General features: G+C 48.8%; 1 protein-coding gene across 1 annotated transcript; it reads left to right on the top strand.

Moving 5' to 3' along the window:
• Window positions 1-203: 203 nt before the first annotated feature.
• On the top strand, window positions 204-2,955 carry LOC104306297 (potassium voltage-gated channel subfamily A member 5). The gene has a single exon (XM_009907257.2). The coding sequence runs from the start codon at window positions 471-473 to the stop codon at window positions 2,451-2,453; it is 1,983 nt and encodes a 660-aa protein (XP_009905559.2). The 5' UTR covers window positions 204-470; the 3' UTR covers window positions 2,454-2,955.
• The last annotated feature ends 15,610 nt before the right edge of the window (window positions 2,956-18,565 follow it).

The raw sequence follows: 18,565 nt of genomic DNA, 5'->3' as shown, positions 1-18,565 counted from the left end.
CCCCTCTCCCTGCCTCGGCGCGGCGATCCGGTGGCACCTGTGAGCATCCGCATCTGCCACCCCAATAGGCTCCCCAGGTGTGAGATCCGCTGTCCGGAGCGTGTCCCTGCCCCGCTGCGCAGCTCCCTCGGGAGGCGGGGCGGGGGAGGGATGCGGTATCCCGATGCCCCGGTGAGGCTGCTGCTGGCGGCACAGGGGCGCGGAGGAGAAGGGATCCTCTTTGACGTCAAGCGACCATAATATAATGATCGCTCGTTCATATCCGGGTCCCCGGGAGGCTCCCCCGGGCCGCGCTCGGCTGCGCGCCTCCGCGGAGTAAGGCGGTAGGCGGACAGGACAAGGCAGGGCAAGGCAGGGCAGAGGGCAGGGCGGCCGCTCGGAGGTGGCCGGCGGCGGCGGCAGAGGCAGCGGGGCGGCGAGCGCAGCATGCCCGCCGCCTCAGACGCGCCTGCCTCCTGCCGCCGCTGCCCATGGAGATCGCGTTGGTGACTCTGGAGAACGGCGGCGCCACGGCCATCGTGGGCGGCGAGGATGCCGCGGCCGGCGGCAGCAGCGGCAGCAGCGGCAGCGTCCGAGCCCGGCGGAGGGGCGACTTGCTCCACATTGCGGGCTCCGCCGGGCCACGGGTGAGCGACGGCATGGAGGGCGTCCCGTCGTCATCGCCGCCGTCTCCTCCACCACCGGCAGACGAGGACCAGGACCGGGAGCAGCCACCACCGGCTCCCCGGGAAGGCGGCGAGAGGCGCGGCAGCTGCAGCGCGGGCAGCCCTAAGGACCAGGAGGCAGCGTGCGGAGTCCCCCAGCCGCCCCCTCAACAACCGCCGCCCCAGCTGCCGCCCCGACAACCGCCGCCCAAACCACCACCCCGCGCCCCGCGCCCCGCCGCGGCGCTGGACATGGGCCCTGCCGAGGAAGGGGGGCACCGCCGAGGCATGGCCATGGCGGCAGCAGGCGAGGAGGAGGATGAGGCGGCGGCGACGAACCGCGGTGCCATGCACCACCAGCGGGTGTTGATCAACATCTCCGGGCTGCGCTTCGAGACCCAGCTGGGCACCCTCAACCAGTTCCCTGACACGCTGCTGGGGGACCCAGACAAGCGCATGCGCTACTTCGACCCGCTCCGCAACGAGTACTTCTTCGACCGCAACCGGCCCAGCTTCGACGGCATCCTCTACTTCTACCAGTCCGGCGGCAAGCTCCGGCGACCTGTCAACGTCTCCATTGATGTGTTCACCGATGAGATCCGTTTCTATCAGTTGGGCGAGGAGGCCATGGAGCGCTTCCGGGAGGATGAGGGCTTCATCAAAGAGGAGGAGAAGCCCCTGCCCCGCAATGAGTTCCAGCGCCAGGTCTGGCTCATCTTCGAGTATCCTGAGAGCTCCAGTTCAGCCCGGGCCATCGCCATCGTCTCCGTGCTGGTCATCCTCATCTCTATCATCACCTTCTGCTTGGAGACCCTGCCGGAATTCAGGGATGAGAGGGAGATGCCCGTGCCCTTGCCCACACAAAGCGGAGGTTTGAATGGCACGGCCGGGAGCTCTGCACCCATGAAGCCACCCAGTAGCCTCGCTGACCCCTTCTTCATCATTGAGACCACCTGCGTGATCTGGTTCACCTTCGAGCTCCTCGTCCGCTTCTTCGCCTGCCCCAGCAAGCCCGAGTTCTCGCGCAACATCATGAACATCATTGACATTGTGGCCATCATCCCCTACTTCATCACCCTGGGCACCGAGCTGGCCCATGAGCAGCAGCAGCCTGGGGCTGGCAGTAGCAATGGGGGTGGGGGCCAGCAGCAAGCCATGTCCCTGGCCATCCTCAGAGTCATCCGCCTGGTCAGGGTCTTCAGGATCTTCAAGCTCTCCAGGCACTCCAAGGGGCTGCAGATCTTGGGACAGACTTTGAAAGCTAGCATGAGGGAGCTGGGCCTCCTCATCTTCTTCCTCTTCATTGGGGTGATCCTCTTCTCCAGTGCTGTCTACTTTGCTGAGGCAGATGACCCCGAGTCTCATTTCTCCAGCATCCCTGACGCTTTCTGGTGGGCAGTGGTGACCATGACCACCGTGGGCTACGGGGATATGCGACCTGTCACCGTGGGGGGCAAGATTGTGGGTTCCCTGTGTGCCATCGCCGGTGTCCTCACCATCGCCCTGCCTGTCCCTGTCATCGTGTCCAACTTCAACTACTTCTACCACCGAGAGACTGACCACGAAGAGCAAGCTATGCTCAAAGACGAACACAGCAGCGCTCAGGGCAGCACAGCAGGCGGAGATGCAAAGAGAAAATCCAGTAGAAACTCTCTGAACAAATCTGTTGTGCACTTGGAAAACAGTGAGGGGCTCAACAACGACACCAGCTCCTTAGAGAAAGCCAATATCAAAGCGAAAAGTAACGTAGACCTCAGAAAATCCCTCTATGCTCTCTGCCTGGACACCAACAGGGAAACAGACTTGTAAGGAGAGGAGAGAGCTGGAGTTGAGAGATGCAGAGAGGATTTGCTGGTGTCAGAAACTTCCTACTAGAGTTATTATTTTGGTACCAGTTAGTTTTGGTTTGGGGCTTGGTTTGTTGTGTTTCAAGTCAGGCTGTATTTTATAAACCCATCACTGGCCTGAGCAGCCCTTCAGGAGTCGGTGTTTTTATGTTCTCTTTTTGCTTTGTTTTGGTTTGGTTTGTTTTCCATGACACAAAGGGTCACCTATTTTTAAAGTAGACTAAGAATAAGCCACGCTCCCTGATGCAGGAGCTGGTAAACTGTGACAGTGCAAAACCTAGTCTGTAGAAAACGTGGTTTAGCAAAGGGTTGTTGCTTTTTCAGCGGGTCCTTTGTAACCAGTTCGGTTGCTCCCAGGTTTAGTGTGAAAGAGCTGGGGGGTTGGGGAGGGATGTGTGTGTGGAGAATGAATGGATCTGGGGGGAGGGAAAAGTGTGTGTGTGTGTGTGGAGGTTGAGATTCTTCTTCTTCTTTTTTTTTGTACTGTAGTTTGGAAATGAAATCATTCTGACCTATTTGATATCTGTATTTGTGGTTGGGAGGGGGATGTCTTATTCCTGTGAAATACGACATCAGTAAAGCACTTAGGAACATTAGCAGCTCAGCACTTTGAGACTTTTCCACTCGTGAGCAGTACTGATCCAGTTCTCCCGTATGTGAAGTGAATTTGGTGCTTTGAGTCCTCTAGCAGAGAGAACTTTGGTTTGTCGGCGATAGCTTAGTTTTTCTCCCTGTGAGCCTTAAATGATGAACTCTTGTAGGTATTCTTCTTTAGCAATAGTTTTATCCATTCCTCCTTCCAAATCTCTAAGTAGTTCAATCCTGTTCTTATTATCCTCACTCCACCCACCCCCCTCCCCCCCCAACAAACTATGTGAAGCTTTTCCTTGGTTTTGGCCTTTTTTTCCCCCTCCCCACTTTTACAGTTAATGTGTGTGAAGCTGTTTCTCTTTTATGCCTTTTCTTTTCTCCCCAGTTGTAGTTATTGTATGGGAAGCTTTTTCTTGCCTTTTTTTGTTCTCCCCACTTTCACAGTTAATGTATGTGAAGCTTTTTTCCTTTATTTTCCCACTTTTACAGCCAATGTATGTGAACCTTTTTCTCTTTTTCCCCTTTATTTCCCCCCCCCACTTTTTTCAGTTAATGTATTCGAAGCTTTTTCTTCCTTTTTTCCTTTTTCTTCTTTTCCCCTTTATTTTCCCCCCTCACTTTTACAGTTAATGTATGTGAAGCTTTTTTCTCCCCCCTTTTTTTCTCCCCACTTTTACACTTAATGTATGTGAAGCTTTCCCCCCCCTTTTCTCCCCCCACTTTTACACTTAATGTATTTGAAGCTTTCTCTCCTTTTCCCCTTCATTTTCCCCCCACTTTTGCAGTTAATGTATTTGAAGCTTTTGCTCCTTTTCCCCTTTATTTCCCCCCCCACTTTTACAGTTAATGTATTTGAAGCTTTTTCTCCTTTTCCCCTTTATTCCCCTCCCACTTTTACAGCTAATGTCTGTGACCCTTTTTCTCTTTTCCCCCTTTATTTTTCCCCCACTTTTGCAGTTAATGTTATTTGAAGCTTTTTCTTCCTTTTCCCCCCTTCATTTTATTTTATTACAGTTAATGTATGTGGGGCTTTTTCTCTTTTTCCCCCCCTTTTTTTTCCTCCCCACTTTTACAGTTAGTGTATGTGAAGCTTTTTCCCTCCCCCCCCTTTTTTCCTCCCCCCTTTTACAGTTAATATATGCGAAGCTTTCTCCTTTTCCCCTTTATTCCCCCTCCCCCACTTTTACAGTTACTATATGTGAAGCTTTCCCCCCCCCTAAACAGTTCAATCCTGTTCTTATTATCCTCACTCAAAAAAACCCAACCAAACAACTCTGTGAAGCTTTTTCTTGGTTTTGGCCTTTTCCCCCCTCCCCACTGTTAATGTATGTGAAGCTTTTTCTCCTTGTTTTGGGCCTCTTTTTCGCTCCCCACTTTAACAGTTAATATATGTGAACCTTTTCCTTTTTTTCCCCCTTTTTTTTTCCTCTCCCCACTTTTACAGTTAAAGCATGTGAAGCTTTTTCTTTTCCTTTTATTGGCTTTTCTTTTTCCTTTCCCCTCCCCACTTTTACAGTAAGTTTTTATCCCTTTTGAGACTGAAAGGAAAAAAAACCCACCAAGATGACATCTGCTGTTACTGGGTTCGATCCAAGTGCACAACAGATCAAAACTACGAGGGGGTGGATAAATACCTGAAGAAAGTAGACTATATGAGTGCAATACCTGCAAAACTCTTTTTGTTGTACACTCCAGATTACTTTGGCATGTGTGTTGGGTCACCTTTATGCATCCATACCATCTCTTCACTGGTTCTAATTGTCAGAGACTGGAAGCGGACGGCGCTTAAAAGAGTCTAACCCGGCACGGCCGTGCTACTTAACTAACCGTTGTGTGGCTTATATCTTGGACTCAGACAAGGAAGCATCACCTTCTTATCAAAACATCCTGCTTTGCTTTTATTTCCAAACAAACCTGTTGGTTTTTTTCCCCCCCCAGTGCTGTGGATTTTACAGTTCAGATGCTGTGGAGAGATGAACGAACACATGTTCTTCCCCGTGATTACACGGCGCTGGACGGCTTAACAGTCAAGACCGACGCAAAGTTGTTTCTTTAACTCAAAAGAGCTTTTTTCCTTGCAAAAGACATCTGTGGTTTCCCCTCAAATTGCTGTTTTATTGCTGAATGATCTTTCATGCCTTTACCACGCTGGGTGGCACAGCAAGACTAGCAGAAAGAGAAGTCTTGATCGTCAGCGCTCAAGGTTTGTTTCTAACCAATTTCCTAATACAATTGAGTTCTCAACCCAATTGCCAACACATTTTCTAGCACAATTTAGTGCTCAGCTAGAGTTAGAATTCATGCAAGCACCCCAGATATGTGTGTTGTGATCAGTTTATATCAGCTTTGCAAAACAGAGGTTTGAATTCTGCCATCTGAACTCCAATACTGCTTTCCCCTCCCTTCCCATGCCATTTAAAGATAATGGCACAACGTTTTTCCTTAGTACAGCAGGCATGGTAAGTGCTAGGCCAGCAGCATTTTACATGGTTGGTATAAAAAACTGTCACACAGGGCTCAGGTGTGGAGGGGGAAGGAGGCTGGATCTGGTAACAGAGAACAGGATCTTTGGAATTCCTTTTAGATGGTGCTATCTTGGTTGATTTGCTTCTTCATTTGGCTAGGCAATGGTGCTGTGATATGCTGAGAAACTGTCTGCAGTGACCCCAACAGACTAAAGTGCCCAGCCCAACTTGCTCTCCACACTCAGGCAGATCTCCTGTTTGCTTTTGCAGGAGATTTTGCATCAAGGTGAAGAGCAGAATTAGCCCCTGGGGGAGGCTGAACCTAAAATGAAACCAAGAAGTGGCATGATTGCCTGTTGCACATGCTGAGTTCTAGATCATTGATGGACCTACAGTGAAGCTTTTGGCTCAGGCAAGTTGTTTGGTTTACTTCAGTGTTTCATTACCCCTAAGTCCCTGTATGAGGACCAAACAATTCAGTGAGTCTTTCAGGATCAGATTTTGGCTGTTTCTTCCTCTAACTGTGCCCCCCAGCTTCCTGACTGCTTTTCTTTTCCATAATTCTCTTGGCCAGTTGCTCACTGTGCTGAATTAGACTGTCAGCCCCTCAGAGCAGGGGCAGTGTGTATACGAATCCCTTGTTTAATAGAGGAGCTCTGCTTATGGCCAGGGCTTCACAGAATCACAGAATGTTAGGGGCTGGAATATCCACCTCCATTTCCTAACAGAAATTATTGCAATTAGTGGAGTAATGCTGGTGTAGAAGTGGCACTGGTGAAAACAGGTCAGGGCTATGGAGAGTGAGTTGAATTGCTCTTAAAAGCTGGTAGAAAAAAAAAAAGCTTTGTCTTCATCCTCTCCAATTTTCTTTCCTCCCATTGTGTGCCCTTTAGTTGCTTGAACTGAAGTAGGTCTGTCCTTGTGCAAATACATGTGCAGGTACTGCCAGCAGGAGCAGGGAAGTCATTCTGCCCCTGTTCTCAGCACCGGTCAGGCCACACCTTGAGTCCTGTGTCCATTTCTGGGCCCCTCAGTTTAGGAAAGATGCTGAGTTGCTGGAAGGTGTCCAGAGAAGGGCAACAAAGCTGGGGAGGGGTTTGGAGCACAGCCCTGTGAGGAGAGGCTGAGGGAGCTGGGGTTGCTTAGGCTGGAGAAGAGGAGGCTCAGGGGAGACCTTCTTGCTCTCTCCCAACTACCTGAAGGGAGGTTGTAGCCAGGTTGGGGTTGGTCTCTTCTTCCAGGCAACCAGCACCAGAACAAGAGGACACAGTCTCAAGGTGCACCAGGGGAGGTTCAGACTGGATATTAGGAAGAAATTCTTCATATTAAGAGAGATTGGCCATTGGAATGTGCTGCCTGGGGAGGTGGTGGAGTGACCATCATTGGGGGTGTTTAGGAGGAGACTGGATAGGGTGCTTGGTGCCATGGTTTAGTTGATTAGATGGTGTTGGATGATAGGGTGCATGTGATGATCTTAAAGGTCTCTTCTGACCTGGTCTGGTTCGGTTCTGTTCTATTCTATTCTATTCTATTCTATTCTATTCTATTCTATTCTATTCTATTCTATTCCATTCCATTCCATTCCGTTCCATTCTATTCTATTCTATTCTATTCTATTCTATTCTATTCTATTCTATTCTATTCTATTCTGTTCTATTCTATTCTATTCTATTCTATTCTATTCCAGGAGCTGCTTGGGCTTACTAATCTGGCAGAAAATGCAATGCAGCAGCAGCCACAACAGCAAAGTAGACTTTTTTTTTTTTTTTTCCTGTCAAATTAGCTAAGTTGGAAAGCAAGTAAGTGCCAGAGCCAGTGCTCAGGATGGGATGGAGAATGTCAGTGGTGGGGGGAAGAGAGGAAGCAGGGAGGAGTGAAATCCTCACCCTTTGGTGTCACTTAGATTGTCACAACTGCTTGTTGAACTCAGCTTGCTGCTTGCAGAAATACCCCAGGCCATGGTCTTGCAAGCTGCCTTCATCTTTCAACTGGAATCCAGTTTGTAAAGCTGGGCTCTGGATTCCAGCAGATGTGGACCTCCTAAAACTGAGAGAAGAATCTATCCCAATCAAGATCAAGCTCTGTGAGAGCAAAATGTCCTGATTACTGCACAGGGTTTGATGCAAGCCTGTCAAATCATTCCTTCACCTTCACTTTGAACATGCTAGGTTTTTCCATAGTAAAGCCAAGAGGACTTTCCACTAAAAGCAAACCAGTTCTTCTTAAAATATGGTTAAGAATGTTTGTCTGGCCTGGCTTCCTAAATGGTTGTCAAGAACAGTTCAGGCAAACTAAGCTTTGACACCTTCTGTACAAGGATGCATAATTTCTTGCTGCCTATAAGGCAGTAAAGAATTTGCCATCCTGGTGAGAGAGGTTGCTGCCAGGTACTGAGTAATGCAAGCAGAAACATGGTTAGATCCCAATTCTGCAAAGCACTTAGTGTGAACTCAGCTTTAAGCCCATCAGGTAGTTTAGATGCACTGATCTTTGAGATTGTTGCTTAAAAAGGCCAATGCCATTCTGGGGTGTATTTGAAGGGTTGTGGTTAGTAGGCCAAGAGAGGTTCTCCTCCCTCTGTACTCCGCCCTGGTGAGGCTGCATCTGGAATATTGTCTTCAGTTCTGGGCCTCTCAGTTCAAGAAGGACCTCAGGGAACTGCTTGAAAGAGTCCAGCTCAGAGCCACAAAAAATGATTAAGGGGATAGAACATCTTCCTTACGAGGAGAGACTGAGGGAGCTGAGGCTCTTCAGCTTGGAGGAGACAAAGGGCTGACCTCATTCATGTTTATAAAGGTGTAAAGGGTGAGTGCCAAGAGGATGGAGCCAGGCTCTGCTGGGTGATGCCCAGTGAATCAACAAGGGGCAGTGGTGGAAGCTGAGACATAGGAAGTCCAATGAAACATGAGGAAACATCTTTTCCCTGTGAGGGTGACAGAAGACTGGAACAGGCTGCCCAGGGATGTTGTGGAGTCTCCCTCTTTGGAGATATTCAGGACCTGCCTGGATGAGTTCCTGTGTGATCTGCTCTAGGTGATCCTGCTCTGGCAGTGGGGCTGGACTGGATGGTCTTTCAAGGTCCCTTCCAGCCCTTCACGTTGTGTGATTCTGTGTAATGAACTGCACACCCTGCTGAACCCTTAGAGCCATCAATTCCCCTTGGACTTTGGTGCAAGTATTTGGGTCCATGGTATGATTTGTGAGCCAGAATACAAGTGGTGCTGCAGGACACTGTGAGCAGAATGCAAGATTTTTGCTACAGAGAGAGTGCCTGTTCCTGCAGCAGTCTTCTGGACATGATCAGTTGCAAAGTCAGTACTAGGGCTGTCTGCATGAAGAGTTGCAACTTGGGCCTGGGTGTGAGTGTAATTGCACTTTCCAGTGGTAAGAGCCTGCTTTTGCTGTAACTGATTTTGGTATCAAGAAGCATACAGAATACAGAATTAACCAGGTTGGAAAAGACCTTTGAGATCATTGAGTCCAACCTCTCACCTAACATCATCTAATCAACTAAACCATTACACCAAGTGCCTCATCCAGTCTCTTCTTAAACACCTCCAGTGATGGTGACTCCACCACCTCCCTGGGCAGCAATTCCAATGGCCAATCTCTCTTTCTGTGAAGAACTATCTCCTTACCTCAAGCTTAAACCTCCCCTGGCACAGCTTGAGACTGTGTCCACTTGTTCTGTCACAGGTTGCCTGGGAGGAGAGACCAACCCTCACCTGGCTACAACCTCCCTTCAGGTAGTTGTAGATGGCAACATGGTCTCCCCTGAGCCTCCTCTTTAGGCTAAACAACCCCAGCTCCCTCAGCCTCTCCTCACAGGGCTGTGCTCCAAACCCCTCCCCAGCTTTGTTGCCATTCTCTGGATACATTTGAGCATCTCAACATCTTTCTTGAATTGAGTGGCCCAGAACTGGACACAGGCACAGGAAGCTTCATTGAGTTCAGTAGGCAGCCTGTGTCTGTGCCTGACCCAAGCAATGCAGAAGTCTCACAACATGCCCATGCAAGTTTCTGCTGCTTAAAATAGGAGAGAGAGAGAGACCCAAGTTGCTCTTGAGCAAGCTCCTGTAAGCGTGAAACAGGGAGAGGGTTTAGACTTTGAATGCCAATTCTGTGCTCATTAAAAGAAGGAAGGCTCTCCAAACCATTACTGATCTTATGTTAGCTGACCTGGAATGAAAAAGCAAGCTGAAAAAAACCTGTTTGGAATATGAAAAGCCACAAGAACATCAGAGCTTAATGAATAGCAAATCAAAAACCCCAAAAGCCCAACCCAACTCTTTTAACTAGAGAATAGGATAGGATAGGATAGGATAGGATAGGATAGGATAGGATAGGATAGGATAGGATAGGATAGAATAGAATAGAATAGAATAAACCAGGTTGGAAGAGACCTTCAAGATCATCGTGTCCAACCTATCATCCAACACCACCCAATCAACTAACCCATGGCACCAAGCATCCTGTCAAGCCTCGCCCTGAACACCCCCAGCGACAGCGACCCCACCACCTCCTCAGGCAGCCCATTCCAGTGGGCAATCACTCTCTCTGTGTAAAACTTCCTCCTAACATCCAACCTAAACCTCCCCTGGTGCAGCCTGAGACTGTGTCCTCTTGTTCTGGTACTGGTTGCCTAGGAGAAGAGACTAACCTCTGCCTGACTATAACCCTGCTTCAGGTAGTTGTAGACAGCAATAAGGTCACCCCTGAGTCCTCTCTTCTCCAGGCTAAGCAATCCCAGCTCCATCACAGCAGATTTCTCACCCCACACATGCCTATATGCCTCAGTTAATGGCTTGTGGGTTTTTTTTTTGGTTGGGGACAGTGTGTCCTGAAATGCATTGCCCTTCCATCCCATCCATCTTGAGGCATGCTGCAGTGAATATTCTTTTTGGGTCACCAGTAATGCAAGTTTAGTTTGCTTAGCCTGGCCCCAAGGGGACTCTGCTTTCCCATTTAACTTTGCCATCATTCTAAAAAATGTTAAACCAGTGGCTTGCAGTTATGTAACACCATTCATCTTCCAGGGCCTTGTCAAACAATAGCACAATGGTTTTCTATTTGCAAACACCTTAAAGGAAAGGCTGTGGAAGGACAGACCGAGCCTTTGGCTTGGACAGCAGCACCCTGCGCTGGGTTAGGAAGTTCTATACAGAGAGTGATTGGAATGGGCTGCCTGGGGAGGTGGTGGAGTCACCATCATTGGAGGTGTTCAGGAGAAGACTGGATGGGGTGCTTGGTGCCATGGGTTAGTTGATTAGGTGGTGTTGGATGATAGGTTGGACACGATGATCTTGAAGGTCTCTTCCAACCTGGTTTATTCTATTCTATTCTATTCTACTCTACTCTACTCTACTCTACTCTACTCTACTCTACTCTACTCTGCTCTGCTCTGCTCTACTCTACTCTACTCTACTCTACTCTACTCTATTCTATTCTATTCTATTCTATTCTATTCTATTCTCCAGAAGAGGAGCAGAAGCTAAGGGTTGTAGAATTTTGGATCATGAGATTGAAATCTCTCTGGAAGGCCTGGGAAGTGTACATTTAAAAATGGAATGTGCACTGTTTCTTGCTAGTGGAAAGTGGAGTAGGTTCTGTTCTTAATAAGCTGGATATTCCACTAAGGAGGGGATAGGAATTCTCACAGACATCCTGACTGCATCTATATTAGAAAATTAAATCTCCCCAGGACCATTGTCTGGCACTGAGGCCAACTGGCATACAGCACATGCCTGTGCTCATACTCTCAGTCTCTCCCTCTAAAATAAGGTGGCTGGAGGCAGTCAGCCTAATAGGCTCAGTTCCTGGCTTGTGCTCATTCCCAGATTGTGCCTAGGAAGTATCTTGGAGGGAGCTCTGATACAGCCCTTAAAAGTGTGACCAGAAGACTTTTAACAGTAGAGTTGATTGTGATTAATTGTCTGGGAACATTCCCTCAAACTATTTAACTGACTAGTGCAGGTATTGATAATAATAGGAATAGTAATAATAATAATAAACCAGGTTGGAAGAGACCTTCAAGATCACTTTCACACTCAGAGCTGAGACATTATGCCCTGCTTTGATGCTCCATGGCATCTTAGAATCCACAGAATGGTCTGGGTGGGAAGGGACCTCCAAAAGTCATCCACTCCACCACCTTCTGCAGTCAGCAGGGGCATCCTCAACTAGATCAGGTTGCCCAGAGCCCTGTCCACCCTCACCTTGAATATCTCCAGGGATGCCCTCAGGCAATTTCTTGGGAGTATTGTAAAAGCTTTGCACATTGCCCTTAGTGGTACTTTCTTCCTCTAAACAGTAATTCTTCTCTATTCATTGAGCAGAATTATTTCCAAAGAAATCTGTTCTCATCCAGTTCTGCTTCCCCCTGAGCTCATGCACACTCCTGTGTGCAGCAGCATCTCATGATCTTACACTTAACACAGGTGTTCTCTAAGTGACTCAGTTGCCTCCCCTTGTCTTACTTCTCTGACAGGAGCTGTCATCCTTCAGGAGTGGGAGGACAAGATTTCTGATTACTGAAGATCTGTGTGATGGTGGCAAAAGTTCTGGACAATAGAATTTTCTGGCTGAGAAATGTCTGCTGTGGAGATGATTTCCTCCGGGAGGTTAGTGGGCAGATGGGTTAGTGTGTAAGACCACCAGAACTGGGGGTCTGGAATGGAATGGAATGGAATGGAATGGAATGGAATGGAATGGAATAGAATAGAATAGAATAGAATAGAATAGAATAGAATAGAATAGAATAGAATAGACCAGGTTGGAAGAGACCTTTGAGATCATTGAGTCCAACCTATCATCCAAAACTAATCAACTAAACCATGGCACTAAGTGCCCCATTCATTCTCTTCCTAAACACTTCCAGTGATGGTGACTCCACCACCTCCCTGGGCAGCCCATTCCAATGGCCAGTCACTCTGAGAGGCTGAGGGAGCTGGGGTTGCTTAGCCCGGAGAAGAGGAGGCTCAGGGGAGACCTTCTTGCTGTCTACAACTACCTGAAGGGAGGTTGTAGCCAGGTGGGGGTTGGTCTCTTCTCCCAGGCAACCATCACCAGAACAAGAGGACACAGTCTCAAGCTGCACCAAGGGAGGTTTAGGCTGGATGCTGAGATACACCACATGGAAAGCCTGATGACACTTCTTATGTCAAGGCATTTCTTTTTAATGTCTGTTTCAACTACAAATAAGGTTAAAAGCTTTGTTTAGATGAGTTATACAAGATAAATACCTAAAATCTCCATGTGAAAGACATTTAGATGTGCAAGAAAGCAAAAGTATAATCCACAAGCCAAATGTACCTTGGAGGTAAGTGAATAAAATTGCCATTGGAGCCTTTCTATTAATTTTCCTTAGAGAAATAAAATCCAGAGAAGCTGCAAGTCCAGAGGAGGGCCACAAAGATGATCCAAGGGCTGGACCACCTCTGCCATGAGGATAGGTTGAGCATGATGGGATTGTTCAGCCTGGAGAAGAGAAGACTCCTGGGGGAACTTAGAGTTGCCTTCCAATACCTGAAAGGGTCCTACAAGAAGGCTGCAGAGGAACTTTTCATCAGGCTGTCTAGAGACAGGACAAGGGGGGAATGGTTTGAATCTGAGGCAGAGCAGGGTTAGACTGGAGCTTAGGAAGAAGTTCTTCAGTGTGAGGGTGGTGAGGCTCTGGAACAGGCTGCCCAGGGAGTTTGTGGATGCCTCTTCCCTGGGGGTGTTCAAGGCCAGGCTAGATGAGGCTTTGAGCAGCTGAGTCTAGTTGAGGGGTGTCCTTCCCATGGTGGGGAGGTTGGAGGAGATGATCTCTAAGGTCCAACCTAGGCCATCCTATGATTTTGTGATTATTGCAGCATTAATGGCCAGTGAAATATATATGAATATGCATTTAAAATATTTCAGGAGCACATCCTACTCTCTGATCTGTAAGTATGGATTAATCCTAGTTCCATTCCAGGAATCCTACTCAAATAGGCTTGAGGGCTGCAGTCATGTCCTTTGTTTTCTTTGGGTCTTGACAGACCTAATTAAATAGAGATCTCTCTTGCAGTGCTAGCTGGCACATGCTGTGAGGAGAAGGGAGTGTGGAGACAATATTGCTCGTTTCTCAAGCTCAGCTTGCAAAGTGACAGCATGGCAGGCCTTGGTCATCTGCACTGGTTGCTCATCCAAAGCAGGTGATGCTGAGATGTGTGTGAAGGTCCCAAATTTGGAAGAGAAAATAATCAGAGACTGATGACTGAAAAAAAGGCTCAAGCCAAAATGCAGAGAAGGGCCACGAGGATGGTCAGAGGGCTGGAGCTCCTCTCCTATGAGGACAGACTGAGGGAGTTGGGGTTGTTCAGTGTGGAGAGGAGAAGGCTCCAAGAAGACCTTATGGTGGCCTTCCAGTATCTGAAGTGGGCTACAGGAAAGATGCTGAGGGGCTTTTTAGGGTGTCAGGAAATGATAGGACTGGGGGGAATGGAGCAAAACTAGAAATGGGTAGATTCAGATTGGATATTAGGAAGAAGTTCTTCCCCATGAGGGTGGTGAGACACTGGCACAGGTTGCCCAGGGAGGTGGTGGAAACCTCATCCCTGGAGGATTTTAAGGCCAGGCTGGATGTGGCTCTGAGCAACCTGATCTAGTGGAAAGTGTCCCTGCCCATGGTAGGAGCATGGAACTGGATGATCCTTGAGGTCCCTTCCAACCCTGACAATCCTGTGATTCTTTCCAGGCAAGCTCTTCCACAGTCAGAGTCAGTGTTGGTTTGAATTCTAGGGCTGCAGAGCAAGCATGACTCTTAAGGCCCTGTTTGGGATTTTCTTTCCTTTCTTTTTGTTGCCCCAAACACACAGGAATCAGCTCTAAATAAGAATCTCACATACTCCACTTCTCATCCCTGATAGAATCAGGGCTCAACAGGAGCTCTCAGTGTGCACTTGCAGCCCTGAAAGCCAATAAGATCCTGGGATGGAATGAAGCTGGAGGTGGGGAGATTCAGGCTGGAGGTGAGGAGGAAGTTCTTCCCCATGAGAGTGGTGAAGCCCTGGAATGGGTTGTCCAGGGAGGTGGTTGGGGTGCTGTCCCTGGAGGTGTTTAAGGCCAGGCTGGGTGAGGCTCTGGCCAGGCTGATCTAGTGTGGGGTGTCCCTGCCCATGGCAGGGGGGTTGGGACTAGATGATCCTTGTGGTCCCTTCCAACCCTGACTGATGATTCTATGATTCTCTAATCATCTCCTCAGCCCTGAAAGCCAGACTGCTCCCTTGTCTGATTTTCTAGTGGAATTAACCGTGGAGGGAAGCTCCCACTGTACAGTTCCCTCCTGCTCCTTGCAACAGCGCCCAGAGGCAGGAGCCAGTGTAGCATGCTTTGCATTTGTTTTCCTTTTTAGAAGGGGCTTCCATTTTGGCTTTTTATTTTTATGTCATTTTTCCAGGGCTAATGCACATCTGCTGTCAGGCTTCCCAGATGAGAATGGTTAGGCTGCTGTTGACATTTTAAGAAATATGTTTGAATGGAAAAAATATCCTGGGAGTGCTGCCAGTGGCTGATTCTGTAGTGTTTTGGTCTCTGGTAAGTAGGAAACATGATCCAGGTACCTTTACTGAAAAGAAGCCTAACTCCTCAAGTGCCTCTACTCAGGTAGATGAGCGCTGGTTAGGCCACACCTTCAGTCCTGTGTCCAGTTCTGGGCTCCTCTATTTGAGAAGGACATTGAGACACTTGAATGTGTCCAGAGAAGGGCAACAAGGCTGGGGAGAGGTCTGGAGCACAGCCCTGTGAGGAGAGGCTGAGGGAGCTGGGGTTGCTTAGCCTGGCGAATGGAGGCTCAGGGCAGACCTTATTGCTGTCTACTGCAACCTGAAGGGAGGTTGTAGCCAGGTGGGGGTTGGTCTCTTCTCCCAGGCAACCAGCACCAGGACAAGAGGACACAGACTCAAGCTGTGTCAGGGGAAGTTTAGACTCAAGGTGAGGAGAAAGTTCTTCCCAGAAAGAGTAATTGGAATGTGCTGCCCAGGGAGGTGGTGGAGTCACTGTCCCCAGAGGTGTTCAAGAAAGGATTGAATGTGGCACTTGGAGCCATGGTTTAGTTGTCAGGAGCTGTTAGGTATTAGGTAATAGGTTGGACTTGATGATCTCTGAGGTCTTTTCCAACCTGCTTGATTCTGTGAGTCTGTGAGGTGTGTACCATGCATACCTTCTGAATTTAAGGAAAGGACAGGAATGAATTCCAGTAGGCTGTGACTCCTTCAGGGAATATTCAATTGCCATTTCTGCCCAGATGACAAATGGGCAATTAGCAGCTTTCCCAGAGGGAGAAGTAACTATAGGGGGGAAAAAAAATGGATTTTCCAAGGTTAAACTGTGAAGATAACAAATAAAGTGGTTCAGACAAATCCCTTGCCTGATTTGTGGCAGCTCCTTCCAGTTTGGTGCTGACATGTCTGGGATGAAACAGTGTAGAGCTGAGCTGCTTTGCAGTGAATCGAGTCTGCAGCTTTCCATTTCACAGCACGATGGTGGAACTTGGAGGGTGAATGCAGCTGATTGATCACAGAATTATTGAGGCTGGAACAGACCTCTGAGATCATCAAGTCCAGCCTGTGATCTAACACCACCACAGCAACTAGACTATGCACAGAAGAGACCGTCCTTCATACACATACTAGCCTGTGACTGCAGGGGTCCTCACCCCTTCTGAACTAGCGTGGTCTGAGCTCTCTGTTTGTGCTGCTGATGTTTCTTAGCATCACTGTTCAACAGGGCTTCTGCTGGGTCACCTCCAGCCACAGTACTGCAGTGTTGGAGGCTTTCTGCTGTAAACTATAAGAGATATATTGGCCAGGGAATAAGAACTTGATTCTTTCTGTCTAGAAGAAATAGATTCGCAGCATTATTGAGGCTGGAATAGACCTCTGAGATCAAGTCCAGCCTATGACCTAACACCACCACATCGACCAAACCATGGCACAAAGTGCCACATCCAACCTTGCCTTACACACCTCCAGGGATGGCAACTCCACCACCTCTCTGAGCAGTCCATTCCAATGTCTAATTTCCCTTTCCATTGGGAAGTGCTTCCTAACATCCAACCTAAACCTCCCCTGGCACAGCTTCACGCCATGCCCTCTTGTCTTGTCACAAGATGCCTGGCAGAAGAGCCTGACCCCCACCCAACTACAACTTCCTTTCAGGTAGTTACAGAGTGTGATAAGGTCCCCCCTGAGTCTCCTCTTCCCCAGGGTGAACACCCCAGCTCCCTCAAGCCTCTCCTCATCAGACTTCCCTTCCAGTCCCTTCCCCAGTCTCGTCACTCTCCTCTGCTCCAGCTCCTCAAGATCTTTCTTCACTAATGGTGCTGTGAAGGTCAATAATTTTGCTTGGCTCTGCAGCCTGCTCATTTTAGCTCTTCAGTATGCTGATTTTAACTGCCCCATCAGAGCAAATGTCTTGTTATCAGAGAGCAGGCTTTCACAAAGCACAGGTGAAATGCTGCTCTCCTTTGAAAAGCAGCAGACCAGCCTGAGTGAACAGGAGGGTGGAAGGGGGTTAAAGCAGTACAGGATGTGCTCTAAGGGTGCAGGATCAGCGCTCACTGAGAACAGATGGGCTATGTATATCCAGGGCTACAGCCACCTCCCGCTGAGTTGTTGGCTCTGTGGAGTTTGGATCTCAGTAGGAGGCTGGAGCTGGTGCTTTTCACCAAGGGAAAACAGTGCTGGGTGAGCAGCAGGGCCTTTGGCTCCAGCTGATCTCAGTGCTGAGCCCAGTCTGCTGACACCCAGGGTCTTGACTGTGTGAGAAGCCCAATCTGCTGAGTTGCTCTGTGGGTCAGTGCCCGAGAGGAGCAGCGGCTCTCCTTGCACTTCGGTGGGCAAACCACATGCAGCAGTCCCTCTGCTCTCCCCTGGTGAGTGAATGGCATCCTGCTTGCTTTGCACAGCATTCTCCCAATGCTGTCTCTCTTTCACAAAGTCAGCAGAATCACTGAACATTAAGGGTTGGAAGGGACTTGAGAGCAAAGCATAAATGGTTTCAGTCTCTGTAGCAGTGTCCTTCCTAATGGTCAGCACCTGCAGGAGAATAGAATTAGGGTAGAATGGAATGGAGTGCAATGGAATGGAGTGGAATGGAATGGAACAGAATAGAATAGAATAGACCAGACCAGACCAGACCAGACCAGACCAGGTTGGAAAGGCCTTCGAGATCATTGAGTCCAGCCTATCACCCAACACTATCTAATCAGCTAAACCATGGCACCAAGCACCCTATCCAGTCTCTTCTTAAACACCTCACACTAGATCAGGTTGCTCAGACCCATATCCAGCCAGGCCTTACAAACCTCCAGGGATGGGGCCTCCACCACTTCCCTGGGCAACCTGTTCCAGTGTCCCACCACTGGAATCTCTCCAAGGGATTGTTTAGATTGTTTACAATTATCTTTATTTTCCTTTATAGACCCAGTAGTGATTTATTTGCATTTCACTACTTTTCTGCTCAAGATCTGTGAAAAACCTTTTAAGGCATAGCCTAAAACCATCACAGTCAGCCCTGAAGTGGTCATGCAGTTGGAGTGGATGATCATTGCAGGTCCTTTCTGTGTCCAGTTGTGGGCCCCTCAGTTTAGGAAAGATGTTGAGTTGCTGGAAGGTGTCCAGAGAAGGGCAACAAAGCTGGGGAGGGGTCTGGAGCACAGCCCTGTGAGGAGAGGCTGAGGGAGCTGGGGCTGCTTAGCCTGGAGAAGAGGAGGCTCAGGGGAGACCTTCTCTACAACTACCTGAAGGGAGGTTGCAGCCAGGTGGGGCTTGGTCTCTTCTCCCAGGCAACCAGCACCAGAACAAGAGGACACAGTCTCAAGCTGCACCAGGGGAGGTTTAGGCTGAATGTTAGGAGGAAGTTCTTCCCAGAAAGAGAGATTGGCCATTGGGATGTGCTGCCCAGGGAGGTGGTGGAGTCACCATCACTGGAGATGTTTAGGAAGAGACTGGATGAGGCACTTGGTGACATGGTTTAGTTGATTAGATGGTGTTGG

The sequence above is a fragment of the Dryobates pubescens genome, chromosome Z, assembly GCF_014839835.1.
Source record: "Dryobates pubescens isolate bDryPub1 chromosome Z, bDryPub1.pri, whole genome shotgun sequence".
Taxonomy (NCBI): Eukaryota; Metazoa; Chordata; class Aves; order Piciformes; family Picidae; genus Dryobates; species Dryobates pubescens.
Note: the sequence above shows the minus strand (reverse complement) of the source record. Positions and strands in the feature narration are given on the sequence as shown.

Excerpts from the sequence above, each read along its gene's own strand:
- LOC104306297 (XM_009907257.2), top strand. The coding sequence starts at position 471 with ATGGAGATCGCGTTGGTGACTCTGGAGAACGGCGGCGCCACGGCCATC.